The sequence below is a fragment of the Cervus elaphus genome, chromosome 22, assembly GCF_910594005.1.
Source record: "Cervus elaphus chromosome 22, mCerEla1.1, whole genome shotgun sequence".
Taxonomy (NCBI): domain Eukaryota; kingdom Metazoa; phylum Chordata; class Mammalia; order Artiodactyla; family Cervidae; genus Cervus; species Cervus elaphus.
This window is the reverse complement of record NC_057836.1, coordinates 36871327-36891022: the sequence shown is the minus strand read 5'-3', so window position 1 is coordinate 36891022 and position 19696 is coordinate 36871327. Positions and strand designations below refer to the sequence as shown.

The 19696-nt window shown below is 39.7% G+C and overlaps 1 protein-coding gene across 18 annotated transcripts in view; it reads right to left on the bottom strand.

The window, feature by feature from the left end:
- Positions 1-19696, bottom strand: part of PPFIBP1 (PPFIA binding protein 1) — a 196886-nt gene that overhangs the window by 55365 nt on the left and 121825 nt on the right. For 17 of the 18 annotated variants that reach the window (XM_043881930.1, XM_043881923.1, XM_043881926.1 and 14 more), the window contains 2 exons: positions 13875-13973; positions 8868-9073 (listed from right to left, as the gene is read on the bottom strand). In XM_043881930.1, the coding sequence (XP_043737865.1) occupies positions 8868-9073; positions 13875-13938 (270 nt within the window). In that variant the 5' untranslated portion in view covers positions 13939-13973. Of the gene's footprint in view, positions 1-8867; positions 9074-13874; positions 13974-15626; positions 15659-19696 lie in introns of those variants that run through there. The other variant, XM_043881929.1, reaches the window with a different exon arrangement.

Below are 19696 nucleotides of genomic sequence, written 5' to 3'. Positions count from 1 at the left end.
ATTAGGATGGAGAGGCCTGCTCCTGGGCTGTAAACAATCATCTCAGGGCAACACTGCTACCATGCAGGGCCACTGGAGCAGCCCCTCCGCCTGGCCAGCGCCCCTTTGTACTATGGCACCTCTGACACTAGGGCCATTTGGCAAACACCCTACTTATATTTTCCTCCTAAATTTCTAATGAAGTTCAAAAGAACAGCCTCTTCAGGAAGCCCTCTACTTATTCCAAAATCTCACCATCTCATCATTTGCTAAGAAACCCAAAAGGGGAACTAAATCTCACATGCATTTTATCATACCCCCAAAACTCAATCACGACCCTCCCCTAGAAAGACATCAGTTTACTCAATGTTGTCAGAAAGTACATCAACGACTGAAATGCAGAATGATCCTGAATATATGCTGTACTTTCCAAGTCAAGATTACAGACATGGTCAGAATCAGACTATGGCTTCGGGGTTTTGTTTTCCTGGGTTTTAATTTTCACGGTGCTTGTTTCCCAGAGACAGAAGGCATCTTCTTAACTAAACAGTCAGCTGGAGCAAAAACAAGTGCTCTGGAGCAAGAAAAACCACAGGAGTGGGTCAGCCTCTAAGACTCACTACTCCAAAAATGTAACTATATCTGAAATGCTGGCGAGAACAGCAGATGCCAAGGGCTTTCATTTGCCAGTCTTTTTAGAGGTATCAAGAGCACGCTTCCCTCGGAGCATCTGTGCCACATTAAACTATTCATGGCCACAAGCAGCGACTGTCCTGTTACGTGGCCAGGGCACGCCTGCATCTCCGCGTCTGTGCATCCATGGCCAGCACCGGGTGAAGAGACAGACTGCTTCAGTGTCTCCTGAAGAGTTCTTTTAGATCCCTGAGAAGGGAAGATGGGCTCTACCCCTTCCTCACCTTATTTTCAGGCCTATCACGACGCTTCCGAAGCTTCTGTAGTGGGGAGAGGGGTACACACTGAGACTGCAACGTTATCCCAGTCACAGGTATGCTCCCAAGCCCCCTGAGTTCCAGACGGGTGGAAAATAGAAGTCCCCAAAAGCTAAAGCCAGCTCCTATTCTAGGAATAAAACATATTCATTCGTTCACCCATTGTTCATTCCTATATTCAGCATTTATAAAAATCCAAGACACAGATATAGAGAACAAATATATGGATATCAAGGGGTTAAAGGAGGGTGGGATAAATTGAAAGACTGGGATCAACATATATACACTATTGATACTATGTATAAAATAGATAACTAATGAGAACCTATTATATAGCACAGGGAACTCTACTTAATGCACTGTGTTGACCTGAAGGAAGTCCAAAAGGGAGATAATATGTGTATATGTATGGCTGATTCATTTTGCGGTATAGCAGAATCTAACACAACAATGTAAAGCAGCTATACTCCAATGAAAGCTTATTTTTTAAAAACCCAGCTATGTGACAGGCTGCAGAGCTAGCAGAAGAATCTCTTTTACTTTGGGAAGGAGAACTTGAGATCAAGGAAAAATGCTGTGTTTACTTTTCTTGCCACTTATTCTTTCAGGGATCCCTTGGAGGAAGGGATGGCAACCCACTCCAATATTCTTGCCTGGAGAATTCTATGGACAGAGGAGCATGGTGGGTTACAGTCCATGGGGTGGCAAAGAGTCAGACACAACCGAGTGACCACCACTATTATTTTTAAACTCACTCTTGTAAAAGAATAGAGGAATCTTTCTATTCAATTCCAACAACTACCGGCAGCCTGGGATTTCACTGAAAGCGCCTCTCTCACTGTTCACACACTGGCATCTTTTGATGGAGAACTCTGCTGACTTGGTCCATGTGCTTTCCTGTTTCTATGGACCCTTTCCATGGGAGTTTTCCAGAAGCATAAGGGAAAAACTGGTTTAACTTCAGCTAGGATGTCTCAGTGAGAGATGAGGCACAGCTCGTATAATTGTGAGCACACACAGGATACAACCTTAAGATGTATCTTGTTTGCCAAGGCTTGGAAAAACATTCCCTGGAGGCACACAGGAAAAGAGAAAGAAGCTGGCCAGAGACTAGCAGGGATCAGAGGGTGGCGGGGTGGGGACGGAGTGTGCAGCTGGGGGTCAAGGACTTGGGGAGAAAAGCTAGAAGCCCTGGAGAGAACATGCCCCGTGTCTGAACTCTTTAAATAAATTATGAGTATTGGTATTTTTACGAAACATTTAACCCAAGGGACACTTAGGATTAATATTATCTTTTTCAACATAGAGAAAAGATAGAAATGCATTATAATGGTTTAACAGGGCCAGAAGTCAGTCAAGAGCACTTCATTTCCCCCACTGATATACTACTGGGTTATCATGCCTGATTTGCAGTTTTTACCATGAGTATTTTCATTCACTTTGTTGAAAACTGTCTTTTTTTTTTTAAGGGGATTCTTTTTTAAATTAATTGATTTGACTGTGTCGGGTCTTAGTTGCAACATGTGGCATCTTGTGCTGTGTGCACGGATTCTCTAGCTGTGGCACGTGGGTTTAGTTGCTCCATAGCATGTGGGGTAAGTTCCCCGACCAGGGATCAAACCTGCATCCCCTGAAGTGCAAGGTGGATTATTAACCACTGGACCATCAGGCAAGTCCCCCAAACTGTCTTTTTCTGTAATTTCTGCTGACTTTGAGATTGTGTCATAATTAAAGCTCCCAAACAACCAGACACTTTGGGATTTCAGGATCCGGTCAAGGTCATGAACCTTGCCTCCATCTACTGAAGAAAGCATTGTAAGGATGTTCTAGGGCAGTGCATCAAGTTAGATCTAAAGTAAACAAAAACTACTTGCTAGGCTCAAAAAATGAAGACTTTTTTTCTATTTGCCCTCTTAAACTTTGAGCTTGATAAAGTACATAATTCTCTGTTATTAATATTTGTGTTAACATACGTTTCACAATTAAAACAGAGAATTGTACCTCAGCAGTTGAACAAATATGTCATATTCAATCAATTTGTTGCTGCTGCTGTTTTACCACAGGAGACAAACTTTCAAGTCTTAAAAGAAACTTACTCATTCCTAGAAGGCTACATGTTTAGCTACCCAATTAAAACAAATTCATTTTTGTAGATTTAACTTCACTTCACTGTAACAGTCTTACTATTTTCCATTTTCTTATCCCGCTTCTGATCATCTAAAACAATTAAGAAGGCAGCAGAAATTAGTAGCGAAGAAATAACCTGCACCCTGCAGGAAACCAGGGCATCTTCCTGGCCTGGGTAAAATAATAATTAGAAATGCAAAGGCCCAGTTGCACTAATGAGAAGCTTAGCATCAGTCAGTCTTAAGCAAATGGACTTTCAGGTTGGCCGTCACTAAGCATGAATGAAATATTAATTATGTAACTCGTATCATTAATAAGTTTTTCTAAAACATTGTGGAAGCTTCTCCATAGTGGGAGAAATGTCTGCACTCTTCTGTCAAAGAAGTAAACTGTATAAATAATTGGTAACCGTCACCCCGCCCCATAAGCAGACTCAACCCTTTCTTTCCTTCATTGTAAAAGGTCCTGTTAAATGTTTCCCTCTACTCTCTACAATCCACTCTTCACTATGACCTTTTTGACTAATCCTCTGCCAGGCTCACTGACAAGCACTCAACATACATTAGCTAATAGGATCTTCACAATGCTGTGTGGCAGAAGCCACCATTCCCATTTGACAGATGAGGAAACTGAGACAAACAGTTTAAGACACAATCAGGAGAATCCTGTGTTCCTTCAATTCTAAGATGCCACCAAATTTTATCAAATTAATAATTAAAAATTTTTTGATTAGGGTAAAATACACATAAAAACAGAGATAAATCCACAAATCTATGGACACCTTATCTTCGACAAAGGAGGCAAGGATATACAATGGAAAAAAGACAACCTCTTTAACAAGTGGTGCTGGGAAAACTGGTCAACCACCTGTAAAAGAATGAAACTAGAACACTTTCTAACACCATACACAAAAATAAACTCAAAATGGATTAAAGATCTAAATGTAAGACCAGAAACTATAAAACTCCTAGAGGAGAACATAGGCAAAACACTCTCTGACATAAATCACAGCAGGATCCTCTATGACCCACCTCCCGGAATATTGGAAATAAAAGCAAAAATAAACAATTGGAACCTAATGAAACTTAAAAGCTTTTGCACAACAAAGGAAGCTATTAGCAAGGTGAAAAGACAGCCCTCAGATTGGGGGAAAATAATAGCAAATGAAGCAACAGACAAAGGATTAATCTCAAAAATATACAAGCAACTCCTGCAGCTCAAGTCCAGAAAAATAAATGACCCAATAAAAAAATGGGCCAAAGAACTAAACAGACATCTCTCCAAAGAAGACATACAGATGGCTAACAAACACATGAAAAGATGCTCAACATCACTCATTATCAGAGAAATGCAAATCAAAACCACAATGAGGTACCATTACACGCCAGTCAGAATGGCTGCTATCCAAAAGTCTACAAGCAATAAATGCCGGAGAGTGTGTGGAGAAAAGGGAACCCTCTTACACTGTTGTTGGAATGCAACCTAGTACAGCCACTATGGAGAACAGTGTGGAGATTTCTTAAAAAACTGGAAATAGAACTGCCATATGACCCAGCAATCCCACTTCTGGGCATACACACCGAGGAAACCAGATCTGAAAGAGACACGTGCACCCCAATGTTCATCGCAGCACTGTTTATAATAGCCAGGACATGGAAGCAACCTAGATGCCCATCAGCAGATGAATGGATAAGGAAGCTGTGGTACATATACACAATGGAATATTACATAGCCGTTAAGAAGAATTCATTTGAATCAGTTCTAATGAGATGGATGAAACTGGAGCCCATTATACAGAGTGAAGTAAGCCAGAAAGATAAAGACCAATACAGTATACTAACACATATATATGGAATTTAGAAAGATGGTAACGATAACCCTATATGCAAAACAGAAAAAGAGACACAGATGTACAGAACAGACTTTTGGACTCTGTGGGAGAAGGCGAGGGTGGGATGTTTCGAGAGAACAGCATCAAAACATGTATATTATCTAGGGTGAAACAGATCACCAGCCCAGGTTGGATGCATGAGACAAGTGCTCGGGCCTGGTGCACTGGGAAGACCCAGAGGGATCGGGTAGAGAGGGAGGTGGGAGGGGGGATCGGGATGAGGAATACATGTAAATCCATGGCTGATTCATGTCAATGTATGACAAAAACCACTACAATATTGTAAAATAATTAGCCTCCAACTAATAAAAATAAATGAAAAAAAAATTTACTATTTTTATATGTACAGTTCAGTGGCAATAAGTACATTCACAGGTCTGTGGAATCATCTCCATCATCCATCTACAGAACTCTTTTCATTTTGCAAAACTCAAGCTCTGTATCTATTAAATATTAACTCTACATCCCACCCTTTCTCCCGCCAATGCAACCACTATTCTATTTTCTCTCTCTATGAATTTATTTGACTACTCTAGGTATCTGCATGCATGCTTAGTCATGTCCGCCTCTTTGTGACCCCTATGGACTACAGCCTGCCAGGAACCTCTCTGTCCATGGGATTTCCCAGGCAAGAATACAGGAGTTTGTCACCATTCCTTTCTCCAGGGGATCTTCCCAACCCAGGGATCAAACTCGGTTATCCTGCACTGCAGGCAGATTCTTTACCTTCTGAGCCACCAGGGAAGCCCAAACCATGTACAGATACCACTTTTAAGATCATAAAACACATCACAGCTTCTTAGATATCAAATGGGAGAAGGTTATACTATCAGCAAATCATTAAATTGCAAGCAGAAGACCTTCTACCTGTTGGATTCTTAATACTGCCTTGATTCCCTTTGGTTCTAAAATTAAAGTCTACAATAGGCTAAGCTCTGACTATTCATGTCACACCCATGCCTTTTTGTTTAGTTTATTTTTTACTGAAGCATAGTTCAATTACAATGCAGTGTTAATTGCTACAGTATAGCCAGGTGACTCAGTTATACATATATATACACACAAATTCTTTTTATATTCTTTTCCATTATTGATTATCATAGGATACTGAATATAGTTCCCTGTGTTTATGGAAGCTGGGACTGTTGCTGGTATTAAGTCACTAAGACGTGTCCAACTCTGTGATCCCATGGACTGAAGCACATCAGGCTCCTCTGTCCTCCAGTGGGGATTAGCAGATGTAAATTAGTATATACAGAAGGATAAACAACAAGGTCACACACCTATGTCTTCATTATTCCAAACACTCACTCCCTTCTTGCTTTGGGCTTTGCCCTTTGTCATCAATCTTTTTTTTTTTAATTTCATTTTCTATGTGCTTGCAAAAATACATGTAATTTGGAAGGACTGGATTCCACATGAGGGGATGGATATAAATCAGCTGTACAGATATAAATAAGTTTAACCCAAGAAAACTTACCCCTCTGGAGTTAACATTTAGTTAGTTTTTTAACTGCCATTTTTTGGATTAAAAACTGAATCTTTGTAAGGTGTGTAAAGTATTTGTCCATTTTGTGGATATGTAACTTTAAAATGTTAGATATTAACACAAAGAGCAACCAAAACCACAAATTAACAAGATATTATCCATCAAATGAATAAACTGAACACAATAAATAAATGCTATTTTAATAAATATTAAATTCAGTTCATTCAAAAGTATATACCATTTTATCATTCATGGAGCAATATTCATCACAAATATAATTACTGACCATCTACTGCATGCCAAGCATTGTTCTAGGAACCCCTGATGCAGTGGTTTTGTTTTGATTTGTTTTAAATACAGTCAAAAGTCTCAGTGATACTTCCATTCCAGTTGGAGAGAGAAAAAAATACATATAAATATGGAAAATACACAGTACATAAGAATGTGGTGCATTTGTAGTAAAGAAAATAAAAGTAGAGAGATGTACTATGAAGAATAACTACGTGAAATTTTAGATCAGGTGGGCAGGAAAGGCCTCACGGAGAGCACAACTTTTAAGTAAATGCGACGAAGCTAGTCATCCAGATAATCTGAGAAAAGAATTTTCTAGGCAGAATAAACAACCAGTGCAAAGGCCCTGAGGCCCAGTTTCACCAACAGGTTTGAGAATCAGTGAGGAAGCCCACATGCCTGAAGTGGAGCAAAAGAGGGCAATGAGACCTGAGGTCAGAAGGCAACGAGGAGCAAGTGCTAAACTAAAGGCCTTGCAGCCCAGCAAGCCCTGTGGTTTCTAAGTCACATGTGACTACCACTGTAGGTTTCTCAAAAAGACATGGATGACATGATTTATGTTTCAGGAAACATCACATCACTTTCAATCTTTTCCAGAAACACTTTAACAGACTGAGCACCTATTAATGGAGATATTTTGGACGCAAGTGAAACACTTAACCACAGTGCCCTCATGTTCCGGCTGCATTGGCTGCCTCTGAATGCAGGGTGGGGATGGGTTCCTCTAAGTTCCCTCCCCAAAGTGTGCTGAATGGTCAGGAAAACAAGCAGTAAAGAAGGGCAAGGGAGGAGGTAGAAACAGCCTGAGAAATATGCCAGGAAATCTCTAGTTTCAGAGCATGAAGCAATTCCCCAAAGAAATCAGCAGACCTGGATACTTAAATCTCTAGAGGAGAAACTTGCAGAAAAACTGAAGGTGCAACAATTAGGTATTGTGTATTATACAAAGTAAAATATATCCATTATACAAAGTAAAATATACAAAATAAAATATCTAAAATACTAGTATACAAAGTAAACTACTTCAAAGTAAGATATGCAAAGTAAAATATTTATGCGTATTTTACCCTAATCAAGGTTGCAGAGATGCACTAAAAGATGGACCATACCATTTGCACTTGAAATGGAGAGGTACGCTGGCTGGAACAGGGGGGCATTGGTGTTTGTGTCACATCACATGAAAATGCTTTAGGTGCAGGATGTACTGATACCACTAAGCTTCCCAAAGCAAACAGCTGACATTGGCACCACAGACCAAAAATAATTTTCATTCTTTCATGCAATTTTTATTAACTTTTATATAAAGACAATTAACTTATAAGCTTATTCATGCATTTTCCTGAAAAACTATCCATTAAACACTTACAAAATAAACACTTTTTCTAGCTCCTCTTTTGAATATTTTTGTGACATTCTGTGGATTTTATGTGTTTAACACATACTAAAACATGGCATTTACCATTGTTTTCAGGGAAAGGGCAGATCTGCCATGCCATCAGTTTTCGAGAAGGATGCCTAGAAAGAGGCTCATTGTTCAGTGACTAAGAACACCATTCAGAGCCCCAGCCACAGACTAACTCATGTACTGGCATCGAGATGACCATCACAACCACTAGATGGCGCTTGACACCGCATGCTGCCACCAACCCGTCCCTTGCTATGAGAAGTATCTAATCACTGCTCCTGCAGCAGTCCATGCGGTCGCAAAGAGTCGGACATGACTGAGCAACTCAACCACAACATTCACTGTACTCCCTATTTTGAATCACTATCGGGCCCTTTCAAATAAACTTCCCAGTATTACCAGTAAAGCATCTATTAAGTGCAAAACCCTTTCCCTCACAGGACTATTTGTTTTAAGCCACAGCAAATCATTCAAGAACAGTTCAAATGCTAGTCTACCTTTAAGGGCAAAATGAGGTGACCAGCTGGCACATAGGAAATGTATACCAACAGCAATTTGTTAAAAAACGATCTTCAGAGTCAAAAGGAAATCAGAATCTCTTAATGGATAAAGTTGGGGCAAACTTGTTGCCCTGTAGCTGTTTTTTCTTGCTCGGATCAGCTACTTTGTGTCTTAAGTTTTGAACTAAGCAAGGGAAGATTCATGCTGTGGGGCTGGTAACGAGCGGATATCTACCATTTGACTCTGGAGCCACTCAATGAGCGTTTCTGCGGTGGAGTCCGGGATCTGACACCTCAAGCCTTCCTTCTCATCTGCTTCCATCATCTCCAGCAACCCGCGCAGGTCTTCCACAAGGTGCAGGGCTCGCAAGCTTCCCATGAATGGGGAGGTGGGGGACTGGCAATCGAAAATCCCATTGGAATATTCCAGGGCCTTAGAACCTAGGTTTAAAAAAAAAAAATCACAGAGAGAGCCATGGGATTTATGCTGGATAATATACCAAAGCCGAAGGTGGCAAGCAAGTCTAGTCACAGTGAGGAATGACCAAACGAGTAGGGAAAAGAGAATTCAATCACGTAAATCTCTCCAAGGGACAGTCATTTGGTGAAAAAGTAAAAACTATGTAATTGATGAGAGACTGTTGCTGTTTAGTCCTTGTGTCCAACTCTTTGCGACCCTGTGGACTGCAGCCCGCCAAGCTCCTCTTGCCAAGGGATTTCCCAGGAAAGAAAACTGGAGTGGGTTGCCATTTCCTAAATATCAGAGGTCAAATACCTAACAGGGAGGCCAGCTGTGTGGCATAGTAAGAGTAGGATGGGTCTTGGTATAAGATGTGCTGAGCTCAAGAAACAAAGCCTAAGAAGAGAGCAGATCAGTTTGTGAGGAGCTATGTATTCCCCAAAATAAAAATTTTAGAAAGCATGAAGTTTTTAAATCCCCCTAGACAGAAGTTGCATATTAAGGTGGAAATTGCAAAGCATAATTTCAAAGGTAAGAGAGCCAGCTCTCAGGTAACTGCCTAGAATTTAATGTCTGAAGTTCAATACCTTACACATGTACATTGTATACGTACAAGGGAACATGTGTGGATAAACACTTTCCCCCGCAATTTTGTTTGCAGCCTAGCATCAAATGCTCTTGCTAATGTCAGCTTCAAAACATAGTTTTAAAGCCATTTTTATTTTCTATCACTTTTTACGGAAAACAGTCTACTACTTAAATACATACACTGACTCACAGTGCATTCTGAAAGCACCCATAGACAGCTCTACATCTCTTTGATTTTTAGTTTTTGGTCTATCAAACATACTATCAAATATATATATTAACTTTACGCTTAAATTTCAGCAACTATGATATTTAGGCCATCACCTCACAAATCCAGGCTTCCCTTGTGGCTCAGCTGGTAAAGAACCTGCCTGCAATGCGGGAGACCTGGGTTCGATCCCTGGGTTGGGAAGATCCCCTGGAGAAGGGAGAGGCTACCCACTCCAGTATTCTGGCCTGGAGAATTCTATGGACTGTAAAGTTCGTGGGGTCACAAAGAGTTGGAACCAACTGAGTGACTTTCTCTTTACTTCTCACAAATCCAAAGGTCTTACAACTGGATGAGACCTGTGAGCCAATGTGTAAGTTCTCTCTCCAGTTGGCCACAGGGCCTGATCAGTTCTAACAATGGGGAAAGGAATTCTCTTTCAGCTATTTAACGCCATTGATGTCCCTGATTAGTGGACCACAAGATTTGGATCAAACATCTACCAAACTGTGATAATGGTAACCACCGATATATACAGTGATGAATGCTAATGGAGCCACATAACCATCTAAATCAGCCTCCTCAGGAAACCCTGCATAGTTGAGATGAGAAATCCGGAAAAAAAAAAAAAATAGAGGTGAGAATGTCAGGAGGAGGGAAGAACAGAAAAGCAGCAAAACCCAGACAGATTATAACGTCCTATATTCCAGCAGTTTTAAGTATTAGGATCATGCAACGCAATGATTTAAAAACCACGTGAGCCCATGGTAACCCTCTGTTCTGTTCCGTCTTCAACACAAAACAAAGTGGGAAGAGGGGAGAGGTGTGTATTTAGAAAAACTCCCAAGTGTTTGTTGTCAGTTCTCCTCTTCTCCCTCTTACCTCAGTTGGAGAAATACTGATGGCAATTTGAAAACATAAATCCAGATCCCACCCACAGAGCTGTGACTGACTTAGTGTGGGATGAGAGCTGGGGAATCGTGTTGTCTTAATAACTCCAGTATTGCTCCTGGGGCCCTGCCAGGCCTGAGGAACAAGGACACAATCTAGTGGAATGTGCGACATGTAATCCCTCAGAAATATCACTTCCCTTGATGAGAGGTAAGGCTGTATATAATCCCTGGGAAGAACCTAAAATTGGTTCTAATTGTTTTATTTTCTGAAATTGTGACAGAGTAAATCTATTCTCGTTCCCATATAACAGTCCTTAAACTAATTAAAAGCATATATCATAGAAAATGGGGCTTTCCTGATGGTTCAGTGGTTAGGAATCCGCCTGCAATGCAGGAGATGTGGGTTCAATCCCTGGGTCGGGAAGATCCCCTGGAGGAGGAAATGGCAACCCACTTCAGTATTCTTGCCTGGACAAGGAGACTGGTGGGCTACAGTCCCTAGGGTCCCAAAGAGTCGGACAGACTGAGTGACCAAGCGCACACACGTCCTAGAAAACAAACACAACAAGGACCCAGAGCAGAGCACAGGGAACTACACCCAATACCTTATAAAAACCTATAATGGAAACGAATCTGAAAAAGAAAGTATGTGTACGTGTAACTGAATTACTTCATTGCATACCTGAAACTAACATACCACTGTAAGTCAACTATATTTCAATTTTCAAAGAGGCAGTTAAAACAGAAAAAAAATTTTTTTAAGAATTAAAAAAAATAAAACCATATATCATGCCCCAAGCAAGAATACACTTTCCTAGATTATACATAACCAGTTCCTTAGTTTGCTAAACTCTTCACCTTCATGCTTACCTTCTCTAGATAAGTTTTAGTTTGCCAACGACACTGTGAAAATAATATTCTAAGAACTGAATACAGTACTCAAAATGTGGTCCAATCTACAAAGGAGGTCAAATTGAAAGAAGGTCTCCAAGACACAGAAGTATAATAAAGAGACCATGCAGGTCACTTCCTTGAAGAGAAGAACCTTCTGAAGAGGAAAACACCTTTGGTTTCTCCAAACCACCAAAGTTGAGTAGGGTCCAATTTGTGACCAGAAAAGAGAAGCAGCTGGGGCCAGGACAACTATATCCTGACCCTGGTCACTGGTCAAGGCCGACTGTAACACGACCCTGACCACCAGGTGTGTGCAGGCCAACCCATTCAGACATCGCCTCGTTGTAATTGGTTCATTCCCAAATACAGGAAAGTCCTTCTCTTGAGACAAGACACAAAATGTGACAGAAGAGCTTGGTTTAGTGGTGGTTTAGTCACTAAGTCCTGTCCAACTCTTGCGACCCTGTGGACTGTAGCCTGCCAGGCTCCTCTGTCCATGGGATTTTCCAGGCAAGAATACTGAAGTGGGTTGTCATTTCCTTCTCCAGAGGATCTTCCCAACCCAGGGATCGAACCTGGATCTCCTGCATTGTAAGCAGAATCTTTACCTACTGAGCTACTGGGGAAGCCCATGGAAGACAGAAGAGCTTAGGCAGCCCTACTCCTGGGGGATCTGCCAGGGGATGAAGGGGCTCATCTACTAGTCAGTCCCCTCACCAGGATGAGAAAACAAGGAGATAATAGTCTACTTCTTTTGCTCAGCTTCTGTAACAGAGAATTGCTGAAGATTCTTAAGGAGGATGATCAGACTGGCATTTTATTTATTTTTTAATTTATTTTTAATTGGAGGATAATCACTTTACAATACTGTGCTGGCTTCTGCCATAACCAACACGAATCACAGGTATACATATGTCCTCTCCCTCTTCAACCTTCTTCCCACCTCCCACCCCCCTAGGTTGTCACAGAACACCAGATTTGAGCTCACCAGATTTGAGCACCGAATTGAATGAATTAGCCATTCAGCAAATTCCCACTGGCTATCTAATTACATATGATAATGTATAATGTTTCAGTGCTACTCTCTCGATTCATCCCACTCTCTCCTTCCCCCACTGTGTTCACGAGTCCGTTCTTAATGTCTGCGTCTCCATTGCCGAGACTGGCATTTCAGAAAAAAAGATTCTGGTGGTCTGGAAAAAACGACGGACTAGAGCAGGAAAGCAAGTGCGCCAAGGACATCAAGTGGGAGGGTTATTTAGATAGAGCAGGACAACGGTAGCACAGACACAATAGATTTTAGAGAGGAAAAAAGGGACTGGGAGAATGTGGTAGGAGGCAGAACTGACAGAATTTGACTAAGTGGGGGAACACACGGGTCATGTCTAGAATGACTTAAACTGCTTTGTGAAAGTGTATAGAGGGAGGACTAAGAGATTAGCCAAGATAAAGACACCACATGTGAACTAGATCTCCAGTCCAGGTTCAATGCATGAGACAGGGTGCTCAGGGCTGGTGCACTGGGATGACCCTGAGGGATGGGATGGGAAGGGAGGTGGGAGGGGGGCTCAGGATGGGGAACACATGTACACCCATGGCGGATTCTTGTCAGTGTATGGTAAAAACCACTACAATATTGTAAAGTAATTAGCCTCCAATTAAAATAAATTAAAAAAAAAAAACAACTAGAGGGGCTTCTGAGAGAAGACAGTGAGCTCAGTGTTTTAAATGATGACACTGATGCGTCTATAATAAGACATTGCAGTGGGGAGTATCTGGTTGGCTGGTAGAGATAAGGACCTGAAGCTTAGCAAAGAATTGGAAAAATAAATAGATGTGAGCGTCATTGGTGGGAAAGTGAAAGTCAGATTTAAGGGAAAAGATGAGAACATTCCGGAATATTGGGTAGAGCGGTAATCCCTCCCTCCAAGTGCAGTCCACAGACTGTCACCTTTACTCTGGATTGGAAGCCCAGGAAGGTACCAGAATTTTTTGACATTTTAAAACAAAATTTAAGAATGATTCTGGCAGAAATTGGAGAAGGACAAAGACTGAAACCCTGGGGAACCTAAAGGTACTGGAGAAAGCCAATAAATGAAAATATCAAAGTGGAGAGGTAATAAAAGAGTTGCAATAAAAAAAAAAGCCAAGAGAGCCAAGTAAATGCCATGACTGCATCTTTTAGAGGATGCAGATTACCTGCTATAATCCCATCCATCTGCTCCAGCGCTGCAGCCAACATGTCACTTGCATCACTCATCATCTTGTTATTTGTCAAGGGCAAATTCCAACCTCGATCTGAAAAAATAATGATGTTTATCATTACATCCTTCAAATGATATATGCTTCCTGGCAGGTTTGATAATTCAACATTAAACTATAACTCCACCTAGCAGTGACATACAGAGAATTGTGAAGTATCGGAGCTGAATTAAATGAATCATTTAATAAACTGTGACTAGTCATTGTGTGCCTACTCTACCGCTGGATCTCAGGCTATGCCCGATCAGTTAATAAAGTAAGTATGGTTCAGTTCTTGCACCCACAGTGTTTAAACTCCAGTAGGACAGTTTCCATGCTGTCCTCTGGAGAGCTCTAGGTCTCTGTGTGAGGGCAACAGAGGTGGCTGTGAAACCCTGCTGGGGGCCATGAGAGATGCTAGATAGATCAGACTTGGTTCTATCTGCACTGGCCCCACCCAATCTCTGCTCTGTCAATTTTGCTTTTATTTTTATTTTTTTCCTCAATAAGGAATTACCATGAGATTTGTCTAAGAAAATGATTCGAACATACAAAACAAGCACACACACACGTACTGGCATTTTGCACTGTAACAATGGCTATCCTCTATTGAGTGCCTATGTCTGCCTATCCTGTATTGAGTCCCACACATTAATATAAATTACCCATAATCCTCAGTCACGAGAGGAACCCTATTAAATGCATAAATCCCTCTTCATTTTATAATGATCTTTGCCTATAAAGACTGCAAGTAAATATAACAAAAACAAGTTTACAAAACCCAGTTTTTGAACTAGGTCTATCTGATTTCCACTGTAATATTAAATTTTTGTTTCTCTGATCCTATCTGAGAAATAGGCTGAAATTGTGTCACAATCTACTCACTCTTTTACCAGCTAAAAAAATAAATTAAAATTATTCTTGCAAAAAAATTGGCCATTAACAGGAAAAAAGGCAAATTATGTGGTTTTCAATATTAATTAATGCATTTCAGGTACCAGCTAATCATCCAAATAAATTCTCCCAACACACTCAAATAAAGCTCCTACTACTTAGCAGTTACTGTGGTGGAGCAAACACCTGGGAAATAAAGCATATGCTGCTTAATAGAAAACTTTGCCCTCTGTTTCCAAGCAACCTAGGCCTTACCACTTTATTTTTACAAACATATTTACAGTTCTGATAAATAGCTGCTTAGATCAATTCTCTATTATGCGTTCACTCTCATAAAATGCCATTAATCATTGTGAAATCTTACTCTGATTGGATAGTTTTCATATATTTCATTTAAGAAGTTCAAAGGTTAAAGTCTCTGGCTATGTGGATCACAACAAACCAGAAAATTCTTAAAGAAATGGGACTACCAGACCACCTTACTTGTCTCCTGAGAGACCTGTATGTGGATCAAGCAGCAACAGTTAGAACTGGACATGAGACATCTGACTGGTTCAAAATTGGGAAAGGAGTATGACAAGGTTGTATATTGTCACTCTGCTTATTTAACTTCTATGCAGAGTACATCATCTGAAATGCTGGGGTGAATGAATCACAAGCTGGAACAATCCACAGCTTCCACAAGATTGGTGGAAGAAATATCAACAACCTCAGATATGCAGACAATACCACTTTAATGGCAGAAATTAAAGAGGAACTCAAGAGCCTCTTTATGAGGGTGAAAGAGGAAAGTGAAAAGCTGACTTGAAACTCAACATTTAAAAAAACAAAGATCATGACATCTGGTCCCATCACTTCATGACAAATAAAAGGGGAAAAAGTAGAAACAGTGGGAAATTTTATTTTTTTAGGTTCCAAAATCACTGTGGACAGTGGCTGCAGCCTTGAAATTAAAAGATGCTTGCTCCTTGGAAGCAAAGCTATGACAAACCTACAAAGAGTAGTAAAAAGCAGAGACGTCACCTTGCTGACAAAGGTTCACATAGTCAAAGCTATGATTTTTCCCGTAGTCACGTATGGATGTGAGAGTTGCACCATAAAGACGGCTGAGCACTGAAGAACCGATGCTTTCGAACTGTGTTCCTGGAGAAGACTCTTGAGAGTCCCTTGGATTGCAAGAAGATCAAACCAGTCAATCCTAAAGGAAATCAACTCTGAATATTCATTGGAAGGACTGATACTGAAGCTGAAGCTCCAATACTTTGGCCACCTGATACAAAGAGTCGACTCATTAGAAAAGATTCTGAGGCTAGGAAAGATTGAAGGCAAAAGGAGAAGAGGGTGGCAGAGGATTAGACGGTTAGCTAGCATCACCAACTCAGTGGACATGAATTTGAGCAAACTCCAGGAGATAGTGGAGGACAGAGGAGCCTGGTGTGGCACGATCCATGGGGTTGCAAAGAGTTGGACGTGACTTGGTGACTGAACAATAACAAAGAATTTTCCAGAATTTACTCCCTTCAGAAGGTATAAAATATCACTACCATTTTATGTAGAAATACTACACCACAAAAACACCCAAGGCATGCATTTACAGTCACCCAGAAATCAAGGGGCTAATAAGTGAGGTTATAAACCTAGGTGTTCTCAAAAATCTACTAGCACATTTAGCTAGTGCATAGTCCAGAGAGGTAGGGCAGAAATTTAATTATCACACTTCAGGCTTAAATACTCAAGAAACATGAAGGATTAAGCCAAAGAGTGTATGGTCCTTGAATTCCACATAATTAAGTGGCCTACATTCCCTTTCATTTTAAAGTTGAACTTCAAAGAGCTCTACATAGATGCTATCTATCTATCTATATTTGTGTGTGTGTGTGTGTTTATAAATAAGAGAGACAGACAGACACATGCCAGGCTCAGCTATAAACATGGGGAATACCAATAAAAATAAAATAATGCTCACATTAGAAAAGCTCTCATCACCCCACTAAATCTCTGCGGGTAACTGTAATTTGTGTAGAGCAAGAACACTTTTTCAAGAAAGACAGGTAGTTATCTATTTCCTCTCTGTTCCAATGAACCTTTCAAATGCTGAGACACAGAGGTACGAGAACCTAGGCAATGCTTTTCAAAACGGTGGAGAAGAACCAATTTTTTTAAAAAATTTTCCAGTTTATTAGAGACCAAGTCTTTGTTTAATATAATATGATGTAAACATTTAAGTGTTATAGAAGTTTATAGATGCTTACTCTCAATCTCTATACCTATCACATAGCAGCCTACATGTAATAATAAGAAGACAGTAAACACAATTAATAAATATGTACATAATATGGCAAAGGTGGTAGGTGCTAAGGGAGAAAATTTGAGCAGTTATCCTCAGGGAGGCAAGGGGTCAGGAATTTGGAGAGGTCCCTGATGGCTCAGTGGTAAAGGAACCCACCTGCCAATGCAGGAGACACAGGTTCTATCCCTGGGTCGGGAAGATTCCCTGGAGGAGGAAATGGCAACCCACCCCAGTATTCTTGTCTGGAAAATTCCATGGACAAAGGAGCCTGGCAGGCTACAGTCCACAGAGTCTCAAAGAATCCAGCATGACTGAACGACTGAGCACACACACACACACAAATTAAATCGAGTTGTCAGGAAGAATGACAGACTCAAAGATCAAAGACTTCTTTAAATTTAGTTAAATATAGGTGGTAGTTCAGTGGTTTCCAAGTATAAAATTACTACAAATTGATTTTAAAAATGGGAGAGGTAAAGACATGAACAGACATATAACAAAAGGGAAACACTTTCACCAATATAAAATATGAAGAGATGCTTAATGTTATTAATACTCAAAAAATTTAAGATAGCAATGTGATATCATTTTATATTCAGTCAGTTGGCAAAAAAATGGACACTACTAAGTACTATACAAGGATGTGAATTCACAGAATCTCTTACAGAATGGTAATGGGAATGCAAAATGGGCTAAAATGAAAACAAAAACAGGTAGAATCTATGGGGAATTTAGCTCTTGAGTAAAGGTAACCGTGCATAATGAGTGAGGGTCACATTCACACATCTTCTCACTTGTGGGCACTCCCCCGTCCACATGATGCAGAGTGATTAGAGTTTATGAAGGAAATCACAATCTTACTGGCTCAATGGATAGAAGAAGGTAAAGTTCTTACACTATCCACAAAGATGCTCAATACCAACTCACAGCAGGCTATGATAAGAATATATAAAACAATCCATCCAAACTGTACAAAGTAAAAAGCCAGTTGAGTTGATGAGAGATAGAATACTAATAAAATCCTCAATTAATCCAAAAGAAGGAAGTAAAGGTGAAACAATGCTGGGAGAAAAAGAAACCAAATGGCAAATGATAAACTTAAACTCAATCATATAATTTACTATTACATTAAATGCAAATGGAATAAACTTTTAATAAAAGCCCAAGATTGTCAGATTGGTTAAATGTAAAGACATATAAAATATAAGAATGAAAAATAAGATATTACACACACAATAAATAAGCCTGGGGAAGGAGGATTGGCCATATTAATATGTGAAAAGTGACTTTCAATCAAGTATTACTAGAAAGAAGGATATTTTATAATGATAAGAGTCAATTCATCACAAATGTTTCTGCAACTAATAACAGAGCTTCAAATAACATGAGGCAAAAACTGATACAACTCAAGGAGAATTACACAAATTCAGTCCATTTATATTTAATAATCAATACAGTTGGATTTAAGTCTACTGTCCTGCCATTTTTTTCTGTTTTCCCATCTTTCATTTGTTCCTCCTTTTCAACCTTCTTTTGGAATGACAGACAAGGTAGGAAAACAAATCAGGGAATAATACAGACTTTAGCGACACTATCACCCACCTTGACCTAATTCAATTCATAGAACAAAACATCCAAGTGCAGAACATATTCTTTTCAACCCACATGTTATACACACTAGGCCAGGCCATGGGTGTATGCAAGGCCACAAAATAAGTCTCAATAAATTCCAAATGGGCATTAAAGGATTATACAGAAGAGTAAGAACAGAAACCGAAAGTGGTAAAGTACTAATGTTAAGAACAGAGCTTCCATATTTATTAAAAGTCTGACTTGTCCATGCTTGAGCTATTTTAGTGGCCTCCTAACTTCATGAGCATCTGTGTTAATAAGGTTATGTCAATTTTTATGCCTGAGTTAAAGTATTTTAAAAAATAGAAAACTTAAATAAAAGGCTTCAGAAAATCTCATGCTATATCAAGATTTTCCTACACTCTCAGAAACATTTCTGAGAGGAAGATTCTCCTGGGCATCTTCACATACTTAATACAATAGAATATTACTGCAATACAATGGAATATTCCTCCACAGTGAAAAAGACTAATAAATATAACATTATTTGGAGCAAAAGAAGTCAGACATAAATGACTATGTATTGTGTGATTCCTTTTATGCAAAATTCAAAAATAGGTAATCTATGGTGATAGAAAGTAGAACAATAATTACTTGCAGGAAGTGGTAAATGATTCAAGGAAATTCTGGGGACTTTGTGTTCAATATCTTGATGGATATATACAAGCTTATACATTTGTCAAAACTCCTCCAACTGTACATTTAAGATGTGTTCATTTCCCTGTATGTAAGCTTCACCTCAAATTTTTAAAATTAGGCTTGAAGACGGCTGTTAGAAATTAGAAATGAAACAATATTTTTTTAATTTTTTTTGAAACAATATTTTTAAATGAACCAAATAAATGAATGAATGTAAGTAGGATATGCAGGCCTTATATGATAATATATCATGAATAAAGAATAATGAATAATCCAATTATATGCACCTGAAGTCTAAAATTAAACTCACACTATCCAGCTTCCT